Source organism: Saccopteryx leptura, chromosome 10 (genome assembly GCF_036850995.1).
Source record: "Saccopteryx leptura isolate mSacLep1 chromosome 10, mSacLep1_pri_phased_curated, whole genome shotgun sequence".
NCBI lineage: Eukaryota > Metazoa > Chordata > Mammalia > Chiroptera > Emballonuridae > Saccopteryx > Saccopteryx leptura.
This window is the reverse complement of record NC_089512.1, coordinates 37648390-37669076: the sequence shown is the minus strand read 5'-3', so window position 1 is coordinate 37669076 and position 20687 is coordinate 37648390. Positions and strand designations below refer to the sequence as shown.

The following is a 20687-nucleotide window of genomic DNA, read 5'->3' as shown; positions in this document are numbered from 1 at the left end:
AGCCAGGAAAATCAATGGGAAGGTGGGAGCTGTTGAAATCCGCAGCTGTCATTCCTGCCCAAAGGGGCAGCTACAACCTGCCACACAGGTATGTGGGACCAAAGTGGTCCGTTCTTCCAGCTTTTTTAAGAGATGCCAGAAAGGCAGGTTTTTATGGGAAGTTTTTCACTTTTCAAATTTCAGCATGTAATGGAACACATTCAAAAACTTGTGGCCCGAGACCCTGGCTGGTTGGCTCAGTGGTAGAGCTTCGGCCTGGCGTGCAGAAGTCCCGGGTTTGATTCCTGGCCGGGGCACACAGGAGAAGCGCCCATCTGCTTCTCCACCCCTCCCCCTCTCCTTCCTCTCTGTCTCTTTCTTCCCCTCCCGCAGCGAGGCTCCATTGGAGCAAGGATGGCCCGGGCGCTGGGGATGGCTCCTTGGCCTCTGCCCCAGGCGCTAGAGTGGCTCTGGTCGCTCGCAGCAGAGCGAGGCCCCGGAGGGGTAGAGCATCGCCCCCTGGTGGGCGTGCCGGGTGGATCGGGAGTCTGTCTGACTGTCTCTCCCCGTTTCCAGCTTCAGAAAAATACAAAAAAAAAAAAAAAAAAAAAAAAAAAAAGAAAAAAGAAAAGAAAAAAAAAACTTGTGGCCCGAATTAAACACATTAGCAGGCCAGAAGTAGCCAGCCTAGTTTGCTGTCTGTGTCATTAAACAGGTGTCACTTCATCAGAAGTGGCAGGAGATGAAGTAGCAAAGGTTCTAGGAACCCCAGACCTGAAGGGACTGTGTGCTGTGTTGAAGAATTCTACAGAATGCAATAAGAAGTTCCAGGGAGATGATATTTGCAAACAACAGCTCTGACAAGGGGTTAATATCCAAAATATATAAAGAACTCATACAGCTCAACACCAAATAAACAAACAATCCAGTTAAAAAAAATTGGCAGAGGACCTGAACACACTCTCCCAAAAAGACATGCAAACAGCCAACAGATATATGAGATGTTTATCTTCACTAGCTATTAGAGAATGCAAAACTACAATGAGATGCTACCTTACAACTGTTAGAATGGCTGTCATCAACAAGACAGGTAATAATTGTTGGAGAGGCCGTGAAGAAAAGGGAACCCTCCTGCACTGCTGGTATGGAATGTAAACTAGTACAGTCACTATGGAAAATAGTATGGCGGTTCCTCAAAAAATTAAGAATAGAATTACCATATGACCCAACAATACTTCTTTTGGGTATCTCACCCCAAAATTCAAAAATATTATTCACAAAGATGTACACATGCTTATGTTCATAGTTGTGTTATTAATGGTGGCCAAGACATGGAGACAACCAAAGCGTCCCTTGATAGAAGATTGGATACTGTGGAATACTACTCAGCCATAAGAAAAGATGAAATAGTGCCCTTTGCAACAACATGGATGTACCTTGACAATATCGTGCTAAGCAAAATAAAGCATTCAGAAAAGCCAAGAACCGTATGATTTCACCCATACGTAGGATACAAAACTGAAACTCATAGACACAGACAACAGTATGGTAGTTACCAAAGGGAAGAGGATGGGAGGGTAAAAGGAAGCCAAATATATGTTGACAGAAGATGGTTTGACTTTAGGTGGTGGGTACACAGTGCAATATATAGATTGTATATCATAGAAATGTATACTTGAAACCTAGATGATCCTACTAACCAATGTCACCCCAATAAATCTAATTTTAAAAAAGAAGTTTCAGTCGGAGGTGACATAGATGATTGGCAGGTCAATGGAGAACTCTTGGTTAAGGGAGAAAATACTGGAAGCAGGGAGGCCAGTGGGAGGCTGTTGCTGTGTTTTGGCAAAAGATGCACAGGGTCTAAATTAGGGACAGAGGTAAGTGTGGAAGGCACATTTTTGAGAGATGTTTAGAAGGAAAGTATATAGAATGTGGTGATTAACTGGATATTCTGAGTTAAGGAGAAATATCGAGACTGTACGTGGGCCATGGCCAGGTGGCTCAGTGAATAAAGTGTCATCCTGGTGCAGTGAGGTCACAGGTTCAATCCCTGGTCAAGGCCTGTGCGAGAAGTAATCAATGAGTACAAAACTAAGTGGAACAAGTTGATTCTTCTCTCTCTCTCTCTCTCTCTCTCCCTTCTCCCTCTCTCTACAAAGAAAAAAAGACTGCATCTGAAGTTGTTGGTGTGGTTTACTGGGAATAACACAGTGCATAAAGTGAGTTAGAAAAACTCACTCGGAGAGACTTTGGAACTGGAAACAGAGCCAGAATGAAAATTGCCTCTCTTTAGGATATATTGAGTTTCAGGTGCTTCTGGGAAATCAAAAATCTTCTATCAAGTATGTGACACAGGAAACAAATGTAAAGTTTCAGCAATAGGTGGTAGATTTTCATTTGGGAGTCATACATAAACAAGTGGTCATTGAAATCATGGCGAACATGAAGAGTGAGAAGGATAAAGGAGCCCATAAAGAAGGAAGAAGCAGTGACACAGCAGGAAAACGTCCTGGAAGTGGTCAGCAGCATCGTTTAAAGCAGAGGATCCTGTGATGAGGACTTGAGTAGAGTGAGCTCAGAGGGAACAGCGGTGTGAGGGTGGGGGAGAGGCAGGGGTGTGGAAGCAAGACTGGGGGGCTGAAGAGATGGGGTAATGAGATAATGCTGACATTAATGAGAGCCTACTCGTTTAAGACACTGTCCTAAATACTTTTAATTTATTAATTTTTTTAATCTTCACAATGACTCATGATCCCAATTTTACAGATGACACACTGAAGCAGGGATTAAGTAACTTACCCATTGATCCAAGACAACTGGACTTTTTTTTTTTTTGTATTTTTCTGAAGCTGGAAACGGGGAGAGACAGTCAGACAGACTCCCGCATGCGCCCGACCGGGATCCACCCGGCACGCCCACCAGGGGCGACGCTCTGCCCACCAGGGGGCGATGCTCTGCCCCTCCGGGGCATCGCTCTGCCGCGACCAGAGCCACTCTAGCGCCTGGGGCAGAGGCCAAGGAGCCATCCCCAGCACCCGGGCCATCTTTTGCTCCAATGGAGCCTTGGCTGCGGGAGGGGAAGAGAGAGACAGAGAGGAAGGAGGCAGGGGTGGAGAAGCAAATGGGCGCTTCTCCTATGTGCCCTGGCCAGGAATCGAACCCGGGTCCCCCTCACGCCAGGCCGACGCTCTACCGCTGAGCCAACCGGCCAGGGCCCAGCTGGACTTTTTTATGCTGAACTACGTGCTCTGACATAGTACAGTTAAGTTGCTAGGCACTTCCTCAGTAAAGGTAGGCAATAGGGACTTCAGGCCCTGGCTGGTTGGCTCAGTGGTAGAGCATCGGCCTGGCGTGTGGGAGTCCCAGGTTTGATTCCCGGCCAGGGCACACAGGAGAAGCACCCATCTGCTTCTCCACCCCTCCCTCTCTCCTTCCTCTCTGTCTCTCTCTTCCCCTCCCGCAGCCAAGGCTCCATTGGAGCAAAGTTGGCCCGGGTGCTGAGGATGGCTCTGTGGCCTCTGCCTCAGGCACTAGCTGGTTGCAACAGAGCGATGCTCCAGATGGGCAGAGCATCACCCCCTGGTGGGCGTGCCAGGTGGATCCCGGTCAGGCGCATGCAGGAGTCTGTCTGACTGCCTCCCCATTTCCAACTTCAGAAAAATACAAAAAAAAAAGGGGACTCCAGATTAAAGAAGGATGTTTAGGATGTGATGTTAAAGTAAGTAAACCAACTATTTTAAGATAGCATAATCAATTAAAACTGACACTCAGAATTAATAGTAATCTTACCTCATTCTGTTTCTTTTCTTTCTTATGGTCCTGATCTCTTCTCTGTATGCAGCCCCCCCCACACACACACACATACACCTCCTTGATAATAATCACTAATTCCCCTGTTAGGAACTAAAAATGCAGGGAAGGGGGGAGGGCCAGACATGGAGAACACATACCATAACTGACCTAACTATGTAAGGAATTTTAGTCAGAGCTATGTGAATGGAAAACTGCTGCCTTGGTGACGAAATCTGGGGATAATAAATTTCAGGGCCCACAAGATGAGCCCAAAGAAAGACCACAAATGGATAGCGGAACTGCCACAGCAGGGAAGCTGGGGAGAATTCCAAGGAAGAGTGACTGGCCAGCTGTTTCAAGTCCAGTAAACAGACTCAGGAATGAAAGAGCTAAAATTGATTTTCACAGCCCTAGCTATAGAGAAATGAGTGGAGCAGAAGACTGATTTCCGGATGTTCAGCTGTTAATAATAGGTGAGGCGTGGAGAGAGTGAGCCTCCACCTTTCAGGGGCTTGACTGCGAAGGAAAGGGAGGAGACAGGGCAATGACTGCTGTGGGGATCGGGGTCAAGGAATGATTTTTAGCTAGAAAATGTCCTAGTGATTCACTTTTCCAACCAGTTAGAATCTGGACCTGATAAAATTCATTTAAAATGTTTTTAAAAGGCAAAAGATTTATACGATCTGAAGAGAAACCAGAGTATAAAAATATTTTTAAATAGGTAAATATATGTTTTATATTCTTTTTCTGTACTCCCTTGAACAGTCCATCTCAATAACCCACTCTGCATTGTCCTCCCTACCCCGTCCCTAGCAACAGACACACACAGCCTGACACGCTTGATTCTGTTCTAAGGACCATGCAGACCCCTTTTAGAAAGAATTCCCACTGGGACTGGACCCAGAAGGCGTGGCTATGGCACCACCGCCAAAGCTGGGGGACGGATCAGATGCATCTTGAGCTCTGAAAGAAGGACTCAGCTGCACGTGTGTCTAGTTGGATAGTATAACAGAAATCCTTCCAGGACAAACATTTAGGGAAAGAACAAAGTTTTTAAAAGATAAAACGAATAAAAATTTTTATTTTATTTCCTGCACTGGTGGCAACATCGAACTAGGAAGGCAGTCAAACCACTCAGGCCTGCGAGATCAGGGGAAGCTGATGGGTCACGTGAGCTCCCATCTCCATCAGGTTATGGACCTCCTTTTGGATTTCAAACTTTGTGGAAAGTGCAGGCTTCCAGGAGTTCTGTAGGGGCAGAGAAGAAAGGTGGGACAGTCAGTATCTACTATATTGATTTTCCGTTGAGTGAACGAACGGTTAAACCTGATGCGAAAGCATTCAGACTATAGCCCTGCTCTTCCGATGCCTGGACCAGTCGTGCTCAGCGGCCTTCTCCACTTGCCTGCACAGCCCCTGTGCCTACCCCAGCTGGTGCCCTGCGCCAAGGACGGTGACACGATCTCCCTGCTCTACATCATCCCCCACCTCGTGTCTTATAAGTAGAGCTCCCATACCCAAGTCCATATGACTGGAAGGAGTCCGAGAGGACTGTTCTCTCTGACCTCTTTAGGCAGAGGAAGAACTACCATAGCAAGATGCACGAGGCACCTGCCACAGGCCGGTTTCCATACTAGGGGTTGGGGATGGAGCAGAGAACAGCAGAGCCAACCTCTCTCTCCTCTTGGAGGGTATAGGTTAGGTGAATATAACCTAGGTGCTCACAACAGTGGCCGTGGCAAGCATGTTTTCTTACATCCGAATTATGTGGGGCTGCTGTTAAATGCAAAATCCCTGACTCTGGCACAGACTTGCTGAATCAGTATCCCCAGGGCCTGGGAATCAGTATTTTGAGGACCATGACTCACTTATATGCACACAAAAGTTGATGTATATTCACCCTATCTATAACCATGGTATTCTCCCACATCTTCCAAATGATTTCGATGATTGAATGATGTCCAGCATGGCTATACTGCAAAGGTGTGTTTTACTGTTATTTTAATTCTGAGAAAACTGGTGTTCTAGATGAGTAGTGTGTATGGCAACTTTATAGTTACCAGAACTTATCATTGTTCACACTTTCTGCGATGATGGAAATGCTACCTTTGCTCACCTATAATGGAGCCACATGTAGATGTCGAGCACTTGAATTGTGGTTAGTGTGACTAAGATTTTCATTTTGTATAGTTTTTTGTGAGTTTTTTTGACAGAGACAGAGAGAGAGTCAGAGAGAGGGATAAATAGGGACAGACAGGAAGGGAGAGAGATGAGAATCATCAATTTTTCGTTGTGGCACTTTAGTTGTTCATTGATTGCTTTCTCATATGTGCCTTGACTGGGGGGCTACAGCAGACCAAGTGACCCCTTGCTCAAGCCAGCGACCTTGGGTTCCAGCTAGTGAGCCTTGCTCAAACCAGATGAGCCTGCAATCAAGCTGGCGACCTTGGGGTCTCAAATCAAACCTGGGTCCTCCGCATCCCAGTTCGATGCTCTATTCACTGCACCACCGCCTGGTCAGGTTCATTTTGTTTAGTTTTAATTAATTTAAATTTAAATGACTGTATGTGGCTAGGGGCTACCATATGGGACGATGCACCTCTATATAAAAATAAAGGATTTCAGTGCAGAGCATAAACCTCTTCCTTTTCTCAGTAATACCTTGGAGTTCTGCAGATTCAGGCAGTTCACTACTTCAGTGCCCGGAGCCCATCACCTCCTTGCCATCTGCCCATACCAGTAGCCTTTAATATGTTCTAGGATTATGTTGTTCCCTCGTTGTTTCATCATGTCCATTGGTCATCCCCTGGGGGCTGGAGCCCACTTCTCATTTTGTACCCACCACCCAGAACCCTGCCCGTATTTGCTTTGCAGCTTCCCCCGTGCTGTTCCTCCTACTCACTCGAAGTTGAGCATTGTCTCAGGTTAGCCACGGCCGTGACATACTCGGTTCCTAAGTAGGATTTATATGTTGTTTTGTCCGGAAGTTTGGCCAGACACTTTGTATCATCCCTGAACAGAAGGTCCTTGGTTTTAGATTGGAACATACAAAAGTCGCTGGAGCAGACACTTTCCTTTTTCCCGTATTTTTCCTGTCAAATGAATAGAAAGTACATGAGGACATGAGGCAGCAAGCAGCTAGGAACACATGGATGGGATGGAGAAGGCTAAAACCCGGGAACTGGCTTTGGAAAGAAAGGGAAGCTATAGAGGATGCCTTAGGATCTCCTCACCTCCCTCACCTGGCGTTCACGCATTTTTTGGCCCCAGCTCCATGCTTTCGTGAGTTCCAAAGTCTTCTGTAGGGTCCCTCCTGGCCCCTCCCCCTCTTTGGTGTCCCTCCCACCCATCCACTCACTCCTGGTGTCTTTGATCTCTCTACCCCACTTCCTTGGCCATGGCCTTGGGGGCTGCTTCCAGGAAATGAGGAAACCGAAACATGTCCCTTCCAAGTGTTATTATCAAAGAGGTTAAATGTGAGCCACCCAATGAGGGGTGGTACAGGTAGTTGTTACAAGTTCATGTTTGATTACACCTTTGATCCTATCTTGGGTTTGAGGCTTAATTATTCTAGGCTTCCTAAGATTGTAAATGAAATGATAATTACAAAACGTTTAGCATTCCACCTAACACCTAAAGAATCTTCATTAAATCTGAATTATTATTATCATTTACCTTAAGAGGCCTCACAAAGATAAACTATCTTAATTTTAAAAAAGAAACTAATGATGAATCAATAGTCAGGAAGCTATAGCTGAAGAGAAGATGTTGTTTGTGGGTAGAGGAGCCGTTAGAATTAGGACCCTCAGCACTGACCAGCTGGCTCTATGGTAGAGCGTCGGCCTGGCGTGTAGAAGTCCTGGGTTCGATTCCTGGCCAGGGCACACAGGAGAAGCGCCCATCTGCTTCTCCACCCTTCCCCTCTCCTTCCTCTCTATCTCTCTCTTCCTCTCCTGCAGCCAAGGCTCCACTGGAACAAAGTTGGCCCTGGCTCTGAGGATGGCTCCATGGCCTCTGCCTCAGGCACTTGAGTGGCTCCAGTTGCAACGGAGCAATGCCCCAGATGGGTGCCCTGGTGGGCATGCCAGGTGGATCCCAGTTGGGCGCATATGGGAGTCTGTCTCTCTACCTCCCTACTTTTCAGAAAAAAAAATTAGGACCCTCAGACAGCCCCCCTCCCCACCAATGCCAGCCTGGGTTGGTTATTCCTGCCAGGGAGAAGCTCTGTAAGGATAGGGGTGTTGGGTTTTCTGGATGTTGGAGTGGTTCACAGTGTATCTAAGCAGGGAAACACAGATCTGCATTTCATGACCTATGTCAAGGAGGTCTGGAAAACAGAATTAGTTTCCTTCATTTAAAAAAAATGCAGATGTGTGGGAAATGAGGGTACCACAGAGGAGGGCAATTTCCAGTGGCCAGGAGGGCCAGGCCTCGGAGATGCAGTCCCACAATCCATACCAGGGGTCCCCAAACTTTTTACACAGGGGGCCAGTTGACTGTCCCTCAGACCGTTGGAGGGCCGGACTATAAAAAAAACTATGAACAAATCCCTATGCACACTGCACATATCTTATTTTAAAGTAAAAAAACAAAACGGGAACAAATACAATATTTAAAATAAAGAACAAGTAAATTTAAATCAACAAATTGACCAGTATTTCAATGGGAACTATGGGCCTGCTTTTGGCTAATGAGACGGTCAATGTCCGGTTCCATATTTGTCACTGCTAGCCATAACAAGTGATGTGACACGTGCGTCCTGCGTCATCAGAAGTAGTACTGTATGTGAGCGACACATCTCACTGACCACCAATGAAAGAGGTGCCCCTTCCGGAAGTGCAGCAGGGCCAGATAAATGGCCTCAGGGGGCCACATGCGGCCAGCGGGCCATAGTTTGGGGACCCCTGATCCATACACTCAGTTCTAGTTTCCAGAAAGAGAATGCTGCATTTAGCTGTGAGCTCCCCCAAATAATGTGCACCACCCAGAAAGAAAGGGTGGGAGGCCCCGGCTCATCCATACCTGCTGTTTAAGTAATATGTCCCTAACACAAGCTGCCTTATCTTCTCTTGAGACCACACCATGATTTGGGGCTCGGGCTAAGTGGCACTCCTCAGCTTTGTCCACAGGCTTCCTGGTGCCATCAGGGCACAGCAACCGGAAGTTGTCCTCCGTTAGGCCTTTAGCCCAGTCATCAGTGTTCTTTCCTGGAGATAGAGAAGGTCGGTCAGCCACAGCTGATGGCTTTGTCAAGGCACCCTCTCCGGGGGAATATAACCAACCCACCGGTGTGTGGAGGGCCTGGATCCGGTGGCCCAGAGAAATGTACAGTTATGTGGAGAGGAAGAGACACACCAAGAATTTCTAGTGACCACCCCTTCCAACCTGCCCCATTCCAGCCAGGGCAGAGTGGACTATGTTCTTTGAATGCTGTTCAAAGAGTTCTTCATTTCTACTAAATTCCAGAGCATTTGGACCCATAGCTCAAGCGTAGGAAGAATGTGACCCTCAACTGGATGACAATGTCTGTGCTGTATCTTCTTGCATCAACAAGCAGAAGAACTTTCCCTAGAAACCTTTTCGAAAATGGAAGCAATGTTTTGAGTCTGACTCACTCAGACTGACTCTGTGTGAAAATGAGCACGTTTCTCTTGTGCACACAGGTCCGATTCCTATTCTCAGCCCTTTGCTTCATCTTCTCTGCATTCTCTCTGGAAAAGGAAACCTCACTCGTTCTGAGGGTTTTGGCTCCTTCCTCCAGAGGCAATTCTCAAACATGTCTTCCCAGTTTTTACTTCTCTCCTAAAATGCTGTATTGCAATTTTTTCTTAACTTAATTAAACAACTAATATATGAATTTACTATTAATAAAATTTTATATTTATCTATAAAGCTAAAATACTGGTTTCCTACACTCCCCAAATGTGTACTTTTGGTTTTAATAGAAAACTCCCATTGCCTGCCTCTTTCCGACTAGTAACTGGACACATCTTCACTTACTTTCTAACATTTATCATTTCCTTTCTTACCAGTCCCTCTAACTCAGCGCCTTCCAAATGAGATCCATCATTGTTCTCCCCAAACCCATCTCTTCTACATGTAATTCAAGCATTTATTTAAAACTATGTTCTTAGCCTTCTGCAAGACATGGTCTGATTAGATGGGAAAATAGCACACATACCAGAAGGAAAAATTCAGGGCACATATAATAACATTTTATATTTTGTGGAACACACTCCTAAATGCTGTGTGAGCTCTGAACCAGCACAGTGAGAGGACATTGATTAGGGGAAGCTAGCTGGAGGAGGCAGGGTTTTACCGGTGTCTTGTAATGTGTGTAGGATTGAGAGGAGGAAAAAGGAGTGCTTCTCTGGGGGAGGATGGAGGGCACTGGTAAGACTCAGGGACAGGTACAAACCTGGGGTTCCTAATGGATGAAAGGAGAACGGCCCCACTGAGACAAAGTCTTAGGCAGTGGGGCTGCACAGGGGAGGCACACCCAGGCACCAAAGGCTTTGAGCGTGGGATGGAGCGTGGTGCTTGGCAGGAGGAAAAGTGGGTCTGTGAGGATTTATGAACGGAAGTCAATGTGAATGTGTGAGCCAAAGCCTGAAATAGGACAGTTAAGAATAGTGAGAGGGGAGGAGATTCAGTCTGGGTTCGGAGGATAGCAGTGCAGTGGGCATCTAGAAATGCATGATAAAACTTCTTTCCAGTGAAAGTAATCCTTGTTTTTGTTCAAAAATAATTTTTAAAATGCTACATAGCTTAAGAAAGAAAATTTTGAAATGCTTATAATCCCACAGCAACCACTTTCAAGATTGGTGCATTTCTTCGAGTCTTGTGTTCAACACACACACACACACACACACACACACACACACACACACACACACACACACAATATGTAGACATATCTAAATAATTAGATCAAAGAGTCCCCACGCTTTTGTATCCTGATTCCTCTAGTACAACATACCACAAAATCAGTAAAGACATATTCTGGAGGAACAAAAAGCATACTGATTGAGAGACTAATCTAGCTGGCCTGGCAGGGCATTAGTAAAGTCCTCCACAGGGGCAGAGGCTGCGGGAAGAGGACTGGGTTCTGAGAGAATATGAGGGGTTTGAATTTACACAGGTTGAGGCGGCAGCACTAGTGTACTTTGCACATAAAAATGACCATGTGGCAAATAGATATACTGGGATGCTTTTAGAGTGGAGTTTAAGCCTCCTCTAAATTCTCCTCCGGAGGGCAGGCTTTTGGAGTCTGTTGCAAATAGTGGAGACTTGAAGCCTAGAGAAGGGAGCCCTACTCAGCAGAGTATAATGTCACCCCATTAAATTAATTTCTACATCAGAAATAAAATAAAATAAAAATAAAGTTAGATCCTAAAAAAAGAAGTACGAAAAGAACTAAAGAAGTGACAAGAACCAGTCTTAGGCTACCACGTGGTAGCAGGAAAAAGGACAGCCCTTAAATAAAAAAGCAAAAATAATAGGAGGACCCTGGCCAGGTAGCTCGGTGGGTTAGAGCATCATCCCAATATGCCATGTTTATAGGTCTGATTCCCCAGCCAGATCACAAAAAAGGATCAAGCAATAAATGCACAAATAAGTAGAACAACAAATCAATGTTTCTCTATTTCTCTCTCTCTCTCTTTCCCTCCTTTCTCTCTCTCTAAAATCAGTAAATTTAAAAAAATAATAATAATTGGAGGGAAGAAAGAAAAAATCAGCCAAACCAATATTTCTTCAAGTAAGAATTTAGCAATTTCTGTATGCCACATACTACAGTTGGAGTTGGGATATAAAAGGAGGGGGGAGCGGTAGAGCGTCGGCCTAGTGTGCGGAGGACCCGGGTTCGATTCCCGGCCAGGGCACACAGGAGAAGCGCCCATTTGCTTCTCCACCCCTCCGCCGCGCTTTCCTCTCTGTCTCTCTCTTCCCCTCCCGCAGCCAAGGCTCCATTGGAGCAAAGATGGCCCGGGCGCTGGGGATGGCTCCTTGGCCTCTGCCTCAGGCGCTAGAGTGGCTCTGGTCGCAACGTGGCGACCCCCAGGATGGGCAGAGCATCGCCCCCTGGTGGGCAGAGCGTCGCCCCTGGTGGGCGTGCCGGGTGGATCCCGGTCGGGCGCATGCGGGAGTCTGTCTGACTGTCTCTCCCTGTTTCCAGCTTCAGAAAAATGCAAAAAAAAAAAAAATTTAAAAAAAAAAAAAAGGAGGGGGGAAAAAGAGCTCAAAGGTTTCCTGTATCTATAGTTTATTATAGAATGTGACAAATTCAGTAATACTAGCAATATAGACACAGGATTCTGTTGTGGATGTATCTGTGCCATCAGGGAAGGCTTCTTGGAGGAGTTGGTGCCACACTAGTTTATTCTAGATGAGTTTCTGGAAAGATTAGAGGTGGGGTGAGGAAACATGAGGGAAGAAAGGGAAGTAGCAGCTGCCTGGACTGTAGTGGGTGCTGTGAACAGTGACACAGAGCAGGCAGGTGCAGTACTCATTCTTACCACCTTTTAAAAATTTTTGTTTGGTGTTTTAATGTCTTAGCCATCCAATATTCACCCACCAGTCTTAGTATCCAATAATTACTCTTGATTGAATCAAGTATTGCTATATTGGTTGTCAAGTGATAGTTTTTTAACTTTATATTTCTACATTTATTAGTTGCATTTACAATAAGAAAGATCTCTCCTTTTACCTTCATTTGTTTAATCGGGATGGACTCATGTATTCTTATTTCATTCAATGGGTTATTATCTTTTACATTATTATTATTATTATTTCCTTTAATGCTCAGAATGTCTTATATTTGTCAGTGGGAGGTCCTTCAAAATGGTTTCTGTGTGTTTTCACATGTCCCATCACTTAGAACACTTCAGTGTGATGTTCCCAGCTCACCGGACAGTTTTCCTGCCCAGCCCCAGAATCACTATTGTTCTAAGGGACCCTGGTTCCTTTTATTGGAAGCAGTTCTAAAATTCAAGATCTCGGTGTTCATTCCTACTGGTGTGCCACTGTTTTTTCAGTGGACATGGAATATATTGGAATATATATTGGATCTGGAAATATAGGAAGCAATTATAAGGGACCCTTTTGAAATGATTCAGAAAATTTGAATGTGGACTATGTGAAGTGATGAGTATTAAATCCATGTTAATATAGATATCTTGATCTTGGTAATTGTAATTTAGGTATATAAGAGAAAGTCCTTGTTCTAAGAAATGTGCCCTGAAGTATTTAGGCGACAGGCAGCATAACGCCTGCACCCATGGTAGGACTCCGTGGAGAGAATTCAGGGTCATAGAAACCTCACAGTCCTTACATTCTGCTCACTCAGGTGAAAACTTCTCTCTTCACTGAACAAAACGGTTGAGAACCAGAGCTCTGGAGCCTGACAGAGTCCACAGCACTTCCACCACGGCTCCCAAACACAAGGGGACCCAGTTTCCCCAGTTTATAAGAACAGAGAAGCATGTGCACGTACCATTTGTGTTCTGTGTGACAGTCTGGTCTTTCACAAAGGCCACGTCTCCTTTCTCAACCAGACACCTAGAGAGCCAGACGGAGAAAGAAGAGAGGAAGTCAGTGAGTTACATCTGTCATTCAGGAGGGCCACCTTATAGATCTAGGGCTGGCCATCTGATATCAGCAGTTGTGATTTCCCTTCTATCACTAATCTACTATTATCACTAATCGTACATATATTATTAATGTAAGTAATGAAGAAAAAACACAAAACCTCTGATTTGCTGTGTAGTTACACAATCTCAGTTCCAAACACTAAATCTTCAATTCTGGCAATTTCTCCAACAGTGAGAGCTATATCATTTTTCTAGCATCAAAGAAGATATTAGAGAGTCATTTTCCAGGGAGGTGATTTCTTTTTTTTTTTTTTTTTTAGCGAGAGAGACAGAAAGACAGAGAGGGAAAGAGATGAGAAGTATCAACTCATAGTTGCAGCACTTTAGTTGTTCACTGATTGCACCTCATTCGTACCTTGACAGAGGTGGGAGTTCCAGCTGAGCCCGCGACCTTGGGCTCAAGCCAGCAACTTTAGGCTTCAAGCCAGCGACCTTTGGGCTCAAGCCAGCAACCATAGGATCATGTTGGTGATCCCACACTCAAGCTGGCAACCCCATGCTCAAGGTGGTGAGCCTGTGCTCAAACCGGCGACCTTGGAGTGTTGAACCTGGGACCTCAGTGTCACAGGTCAATGCTCTCTCCATTGCACCACTACCAGTCAGGCTACAGTGAGGTGACTTCTTACCGTCTACTTTGTAAGATTAGAATGTGTAGGATGTGAACTGTACTTACTCTAACTCTCAAGGTGGTTCTAACTGATGAATTGGGATACCCTTTGTTTCTTTCCTTCAATACTTTGAAGTTCAGTCACAATGCTACCATCATTGTACAGTTGATGGATTCATGAACTACTAATAACACAGTCCTAAATCAGAAAGGATAGTTTAAAAGCTATAAAGTTATAAGATGCACAGGTGCCTCTATAAAAATGAAAAACATTCCATGAAATCGAATTGTAGTTGGGAATGTAGAAATCATGTTCTTTACTTCTGTAAGTTTCCAGGTGAGTATGGCCGTAGGTTCCGCAGATGTGCATGGAAGAGCACGCCTATATTCAGCTATGGTAGAGTTCCCTCACATTGGCGCTTGTAACCAGATAACTCTGTTGTAGAGTGTTGTCCTATGAATGCAGGATGTTTAGCAGCCTCTACCAATTAGATGCCAGTAGCACCCCCTCCCCTCCTTGCCCCACCTCACCCCAGCTATTTGGATAATGAAAAACATCTCTGGGCACTGCCAAATGTCCCCCGGGGGGCAAACAGCCCTTGTTGAGAACTTCTGATTCGCACCACAGTGTCAATATTTGCTGTCTGTGACAGCCAGGTCTAGACACAATGCTCTGGAGGGGCCTGGATGCCCTTTTACACAGGGTTCTACATATGGTTGCTGAATGCGGCCCCCTGATACATGCAGGACTAATACGCTAGAAACATAAGAAACTCATTCTAGTTCCTGAAAAGGAATCTTGTCAGCTGGGGGTATTATTGTATTCATATCAGAGTTATAAGACTTACCTGAAAGCCCCTGTGTAGCCGTAGTATCTCTCATTGTTGTTGGCTTCACACTCCTTTCCTGGACTACTTGCTGAGCCGATACACAGACCACAGAGATTGGAACTTTTCTCATACCCAGGGGCACAGCTTTGACTGAAAAATTTATCTGTGCACAAGGACAAGAGGATGTCAGCTTTTCCTAAGTCAATATGAATAGCCTTCATCTAACATGTAACAGATGTGTATGGCCCAAGGCAAGTAGAACACGCTCATTTATTTTGTGACCTGCCACCAACTCAGAAGCCAGGCTGTAGGCTTTAAAAAAAAAAACTTAATTAAAGACTAGGAATAGAAATTGGGGACCATTGCAGTCCAGATGGAATGAATTCCATGGGCACCCTGAGAGTGTCATCACTTATCTAAAGAGAGAAGAGATGGAAATGACATAAAAGTTAACATAAAGGAGATAAAATTGAAGGTTTCACTCCCTGAACCGGTGCCACCTATTTTTGGATGTTTTCTTTCCTCTGCCATTTATTAGAAGAGGCTTTAATAGAACTTGGGACTCCAAGCTCATAACAGGGCTGGGGAATTTTAGTCGCAGCCCAGCTGTTCTCCCGGGCCTGTAAACCTTACAGGAGAGTCAGGAGAGCAGAGGCGGTGCCCCAGCTAGTTGAGAGCCAGAACTTCTGGATGTCACCCTAGCCACTCTTTGCTTCCTCGCAAATTGGTGTCATAGAACAAATTGGGTGCATAAATGTGATCTTATCTCCCATCCACACACACAGGACTCATCTGGTTCATAACTGTTTTTAGAGTGTTACATCAGTTGGGTTAGATTTCCTGGATGGCTTCTTGATTAAGTTAATAGAAGGTGGCATACACTTTAAGTTCTCCTTATTCCTTGCTCCTTGAGGCTACCTGGATTATGGATATGATAGCAATTATGGGTGACCTTGAAGATGGAGGCTTCATACTCAGAATGGTAAAGCAGGAAGAGAGAAGGCGCCTGGGTTTCTAATGATTATATCAGCATAGACTGCTCACCTCCCCTCTTTTTCATTAGAAAGAAAGGTAGGCCATAATGTGCAATGGAAAACAACCATTCTGATTTGTCTACCCAGCCCTACTATCGCTTTTAGGTATTTACTTGAGGTTCACTTTAATCAAAGTTTAACTACTATAGAACCAGGGCCACAACAGCATTTTATACCATACCACTCTCTTCCCTGTGTACCTCATTCTGACCTGCCTGACTACAGTGACCTCCCAGGATTCACTCACCGAATTCACAGTGGTTGATCCTGTTGTAGAGCAGGCCCATGGGGATATTCCAGCCAGCAGTTCTGTCTACTGCAGTGTGACAGGACTTCTTCCCTTCTAGAGTGTTCCAGGTGAGGTCATCTGGTGCTGATGACTTAACCACAGCTACAGCAAGATACCCTACAAGAAGGACACCAAAATAAAGGATGTATTAACACCTCTAGGCCCTCCAGAGTATCTGTTTGAAGCCATAGCCTGCCATCTCCCTATGGAAGCAAAATTATTCTGAATCATTCCTTCTGTCTTTTAAAGGGCCCTTCCCAATGAGATGGAGTAGAAGTCACTCTGTCAGGTGGAGATTAATCTGAATTGAAAAAAATCAAACTAGTAAGAATATGTATATATATTTTTTAATCAAGAAAGAGGCAGGGAGCCCTGGCCGGTTGGCTCAGTGGTAGAGCGTCGGCCTAGCGTGCGGAGGACCCGGGTTCGATTCCCGGCCAGGGCACACAGGAGAAGCGCCCATTTGCTTCTCCACCCCTCTGCCGCGCTTTCCTCTCTGTCTCTCTCTTCCCCTCCCGCAGCCGAGGCTCCATTGGAGCAAAGATGGCCCGGGCGCTGGGGATGGCTCTGTGGCCTCTGCCCCAGGCGCTAGAGTGGCTCTGGTCGCAACATGGCGACACCCAGGATGGGCAGAGCATCGCCCCCTGGTGGGCAGAGCGTCGCCCCTGGTGGGCGTGCCGGGTGGATCCCGGTCGGGCGCATGCGGGAGTCTGTCTGACTGTCTCTCCCTGTTTCCAGCTTCAGAAAAAATGGAAGGAAAAAAAAAAAAAAAAAAAAAAAAAAAAAAAAAAAGAAAGAGGCAGGGAAGCAGAAAGACAGACTCCTGCATATGCTCCAACCAGGATCCACCTGGCAACCCCCATCTGGGGTTGTTGTTCTGCACATGTGGGGCCACTGCTCTATTGCTCAGCAACCGAGCTATTTTTAGCACCTGAGGCGAGGTCATAGAGCCATCCTCAGTGCCCAGGGACCAACTTTCTCATTCAAGCCATGGCTGTGGGAGGGGAAGAAGGTAGAGAGGGGTGGAGAAGCAGACTGTCGCTTTTCCTGAGTGCCCTGACCAGAAATCAAACCTGGGAATTCCACGTGCTGGGCCGACACTCTACCACTGAGCAACCAGCCAGGGACAAGAATATGTTATCATTAGAGCAATGGTTGGTGTATGACCCTTCCCAAGTGTACAGAGTTACTAAGTTATAAATCAGCACCTCACCCTCCACGGTGGAACATCAGAGGAATGAATACAGAAGACTACATGTAACTCCAACATTGTATACCCTAACAATTTTTAGGTAAGATTAGTATATGACCAATAAACTGCAGGGAATATTCTGGTAAGATATTTTATGATAAGGAGAATATTTGCACCAAAGTAAATATGTGAAATGAAAACTGTCAGAATCAAGTCAGCTGACATCTTTAAGTTGCTGATCCTTAAAATTGGGAATGGAACGTCAACTGTGATTTCAACTTTCTAATTTAACCTTGCAAATTGTTGACAACAGAAAACCGAGAAGTCTTATTTTCCATGAAATAAGAATATGCCTTTCTGCCTTGGCCAGTTTGCTCAATGGATAGAGCATCAACCTGGAGTGTGGACATCCTGGCTTCAATCCCCGGTCAGGGCATACATGAGAAGTGACCATCTGCTTCTCTTCCCCTCGCTCTCCCCCTTTTCTCTCTCTTCCCCTCTCACAGCCAGTGGCTCGATTGGTTCAAGCATTAGCCCCAGGCATTGAGGATAAATAGCTCAGCTGATTTGAGCATTGACATCAGATGGGGGTTGCCAAGTGAATCCTGGTTGGAGTGCATGTGGGAGTCTGTCTATCTCCTCTCCTCTCACTTAAAAAAAAAGGGGGGGGAGCCCTGGCCGGTTGGCTCAGCGGTAGAGCGTCGGCCTGGCGTGCGGGGGACCCGGGTTCAATTCCCGGCCAGGGCACATAGGAGAAGCACCCATTTGCTTCTCCACCCCCCCCTCCTTCCTCTCTGTCTCTCTCTTCCCCTCCCGCAGCCAAGGCTCCATTGGAGCAAAGATGGCCCGGGCGCTGGGGATGGCTCCTTGGCCTCTGCCCCAGGCGCTAGAGTGGCTCTGGTCGCGGCAGAGCGATGCCCCAGAGGGGCAGAGCATCGCCCCCTGGTGGGCAGAGCATCGCCCTTGGTAGGCCTGCCGGGTGGATCCCGGTCGGCGCATGCAGGAGTCTGTCTGACTGTCTCTCCCCGTTTCCAGCTTCAGAAAAATACCAAAAAAAGGGGGGGGGGGAGAATAGGCCTTTCTGTATTCTGCTTCTGAGCTTGGCTCCTAGAATGATTGGGAAAGGCTGGGAGGTTGTAATCAGGGGAAGTCACAAGGACAGACTTTCACACTAGTAGCTGGAAAAGGACAGACTTTCACACTAGTAGCTGGAAAATGACCTGAGGCCTAAGTGCAGGGATCCGGTGCTCACTCTGCTGTAAGACTTCCTGACTTGCTCCCACCCCATCTTTCCAGACCCACACGACTAGACCTCTGGGAAGAGTCAGGTTCTCCTGGGTTTCTGAACCCAGCCCTGGCTGGGAGACTGGGTAATTGCATGCTTCTAGACATCTGCCTGTGCGTGCCTCTCTCCTCAGCCCTGCCAGACACAAATATGCAAGGCTCCTTGGCTGGTACTAACTCTCATCTGAAACTGTGCAGGGCTAATGTAATGCAAGGCAGTCAAGAGTGGTGAGGATGGCGTGGGTTTGCTTACTGGATATAGAAGCCTAGACAACTTATAAACTCAGCCATTGGTCCTCTTCTGCATCCTTAGAGGATGACAAGACCTAATTTATAGGATTAAATGAGAAATCCTTAGTGCAAGTCATGGTAAGTATAAAAGAGTAGTAACTATCATTACCAATTACTATCTTTCCATAATTCTTTTGCATTCCAAAATTGATTTCTTCCGCCTACTTATAATTTGAATTTAAACTTACCTTTCCCCTTTCCCAAAAGCAATGGGATTTATCTTAAACTCATGAGGTTACCAATCCCAACTCACCTTTTTCCTGAGTGTTTTCACAATTCCCTCCAACAGTTTCTGGAGAAGAGAAAATGAAGGAGTCATTAAATACTCATTGATAGATTGGAAATCATGCCTTTGCCATGTTGCAGATCAGAATAAAGAGAGCTAGGGAAACTACATAACACCAATTCCCAAAAAGCCCAGACTCTCTTGATTGTGCAAATTCACTTTAAATCACTGGCCTATGGAATTTAGCCCAAAAGTATTAATTTCAGATTTCCTGCTCTGTCTATCCCGTGGCCACAGTGCTCCCTGCCAACTCTACTTGAACTCTGCACCAGGGAATAGGAGAAGTGTGAGTTTTGCAAGCAAGAAGAGCTGCCACGCCTGACCAGGCGGTGGCACAGTGGATAGACCATTGGACTGGGATGCAGAGGACCCAGGTTTGAGACCCCGAGGTCGCCAGCTTGAGCGTGGGCTCATCTGGTTTGAGCAAGGCTCACCAGCTTGGACCCAAGGTTGCTGGCTCGAGCAAGGGGTTACTCGGTTTGCTAAAGGCCCACGGTCAAGGCACATATGAGAAAGCAATCAATGAACTAAAGCGTCGCAAGGAAAAACTGATGATTGATGCGTCTCATCTCTCTCCATTCCTGTCTGTCTGTCCCTATTTATCCCTCTCTCTGACTCTCTCTCTGTCTCTGTAAAATAATAATAATAAAAATTAAAAAAAAAAAAGAAGAGCTGCCAGAGATAGCAGCTGAGAATCACAACTGTCCTGTGCATTGGGGTCTCTTTAGCTGGAACTTCTCAGTGCAAAGCCTCCGTTTCCCCTGGTGGATAGTATAAAGATTTATCCTTCAAGATAACTGTGGGGATTAGAGATAATGGAACCCAGAGCCGGGGAAATAGCAGGTGCTCAGTAAGCAAGAGTTTAATGGCCAGTATGGTATGAATCCGGCTGTTTCCCCCATCTCCTTTCTTCATGGCCTAGAGGAAATAAAACACTGAAAGGCACCCTCTCTACTTACTGTAGTTCTCTGCCAGGACAGGCACCAGACCACACTTGCCCGCGATGTACATGTAGCCTCCATCCAAGCTCATGGCATCAGCTTCCCCTTTCTGCAAAGACACAGCACATGACAGCAGATGAACAGACACCATTTCCTGTACTGTCTGCCTTTCCAGATGTTTTCTTGAAACAGCCTTCCCAGCACAGGCCAGGAAGGACAAAGGAGACAGCTATCGCTAGTTCTGCACCCCCAAAAGATCAGCTATAAATAATAAAATGCACTCTCATTTTTACCCAAACCATTATGAACTGATGATCAATTCTGAGTGCCTCACTCGGTTTCCTCAGGAGCAAAGAATCACATTCGGCCCGCCTGTCCTCTAATAGGGCACGCTGTCCCAGAGACATTCCCGCAACACCTCTCTGACACCAGGAATTCTCCTTTGTAAGACAGATGAGTGGAGCCGAGCCCAGCCCAAAGGAGCCCATCAGATCCACAAACTCAAAAGG

The 20687-nt window shown here is 46.0% G+C and overlaps 1 protein-coding gene across 1 annotated transcript in view; it reads right to left on the bottom strand.

Moving 5' to 3' along the window:
• Window positions 1-20687, bottom strand: part of LOC136381906 (serotransferrin-like) — a 55434-nt gene that overhangs the window by 17729 nt on the left and 17018 nt on the right. The window contains 8 exon segments of the mRNA XM_066350472.1: window positions 5824-5839; window positions 6677-6866; window positions 8797-8981; window positions 13268-13332; window positions 14880-15024; window positions 16143-16301; window positions 19205-19243; window positions 20197-20287. Of these exon segments, the coding sequence (XP_066206569.1) occupies window positions 5824-5839; window positions 6677-6866; window positions 8797-8981; window positions 13268-13332; window positions 14880-15024; window positions 16143-16301; window positions 19205-19243; window positions 20197-20287 (890 nt within the window).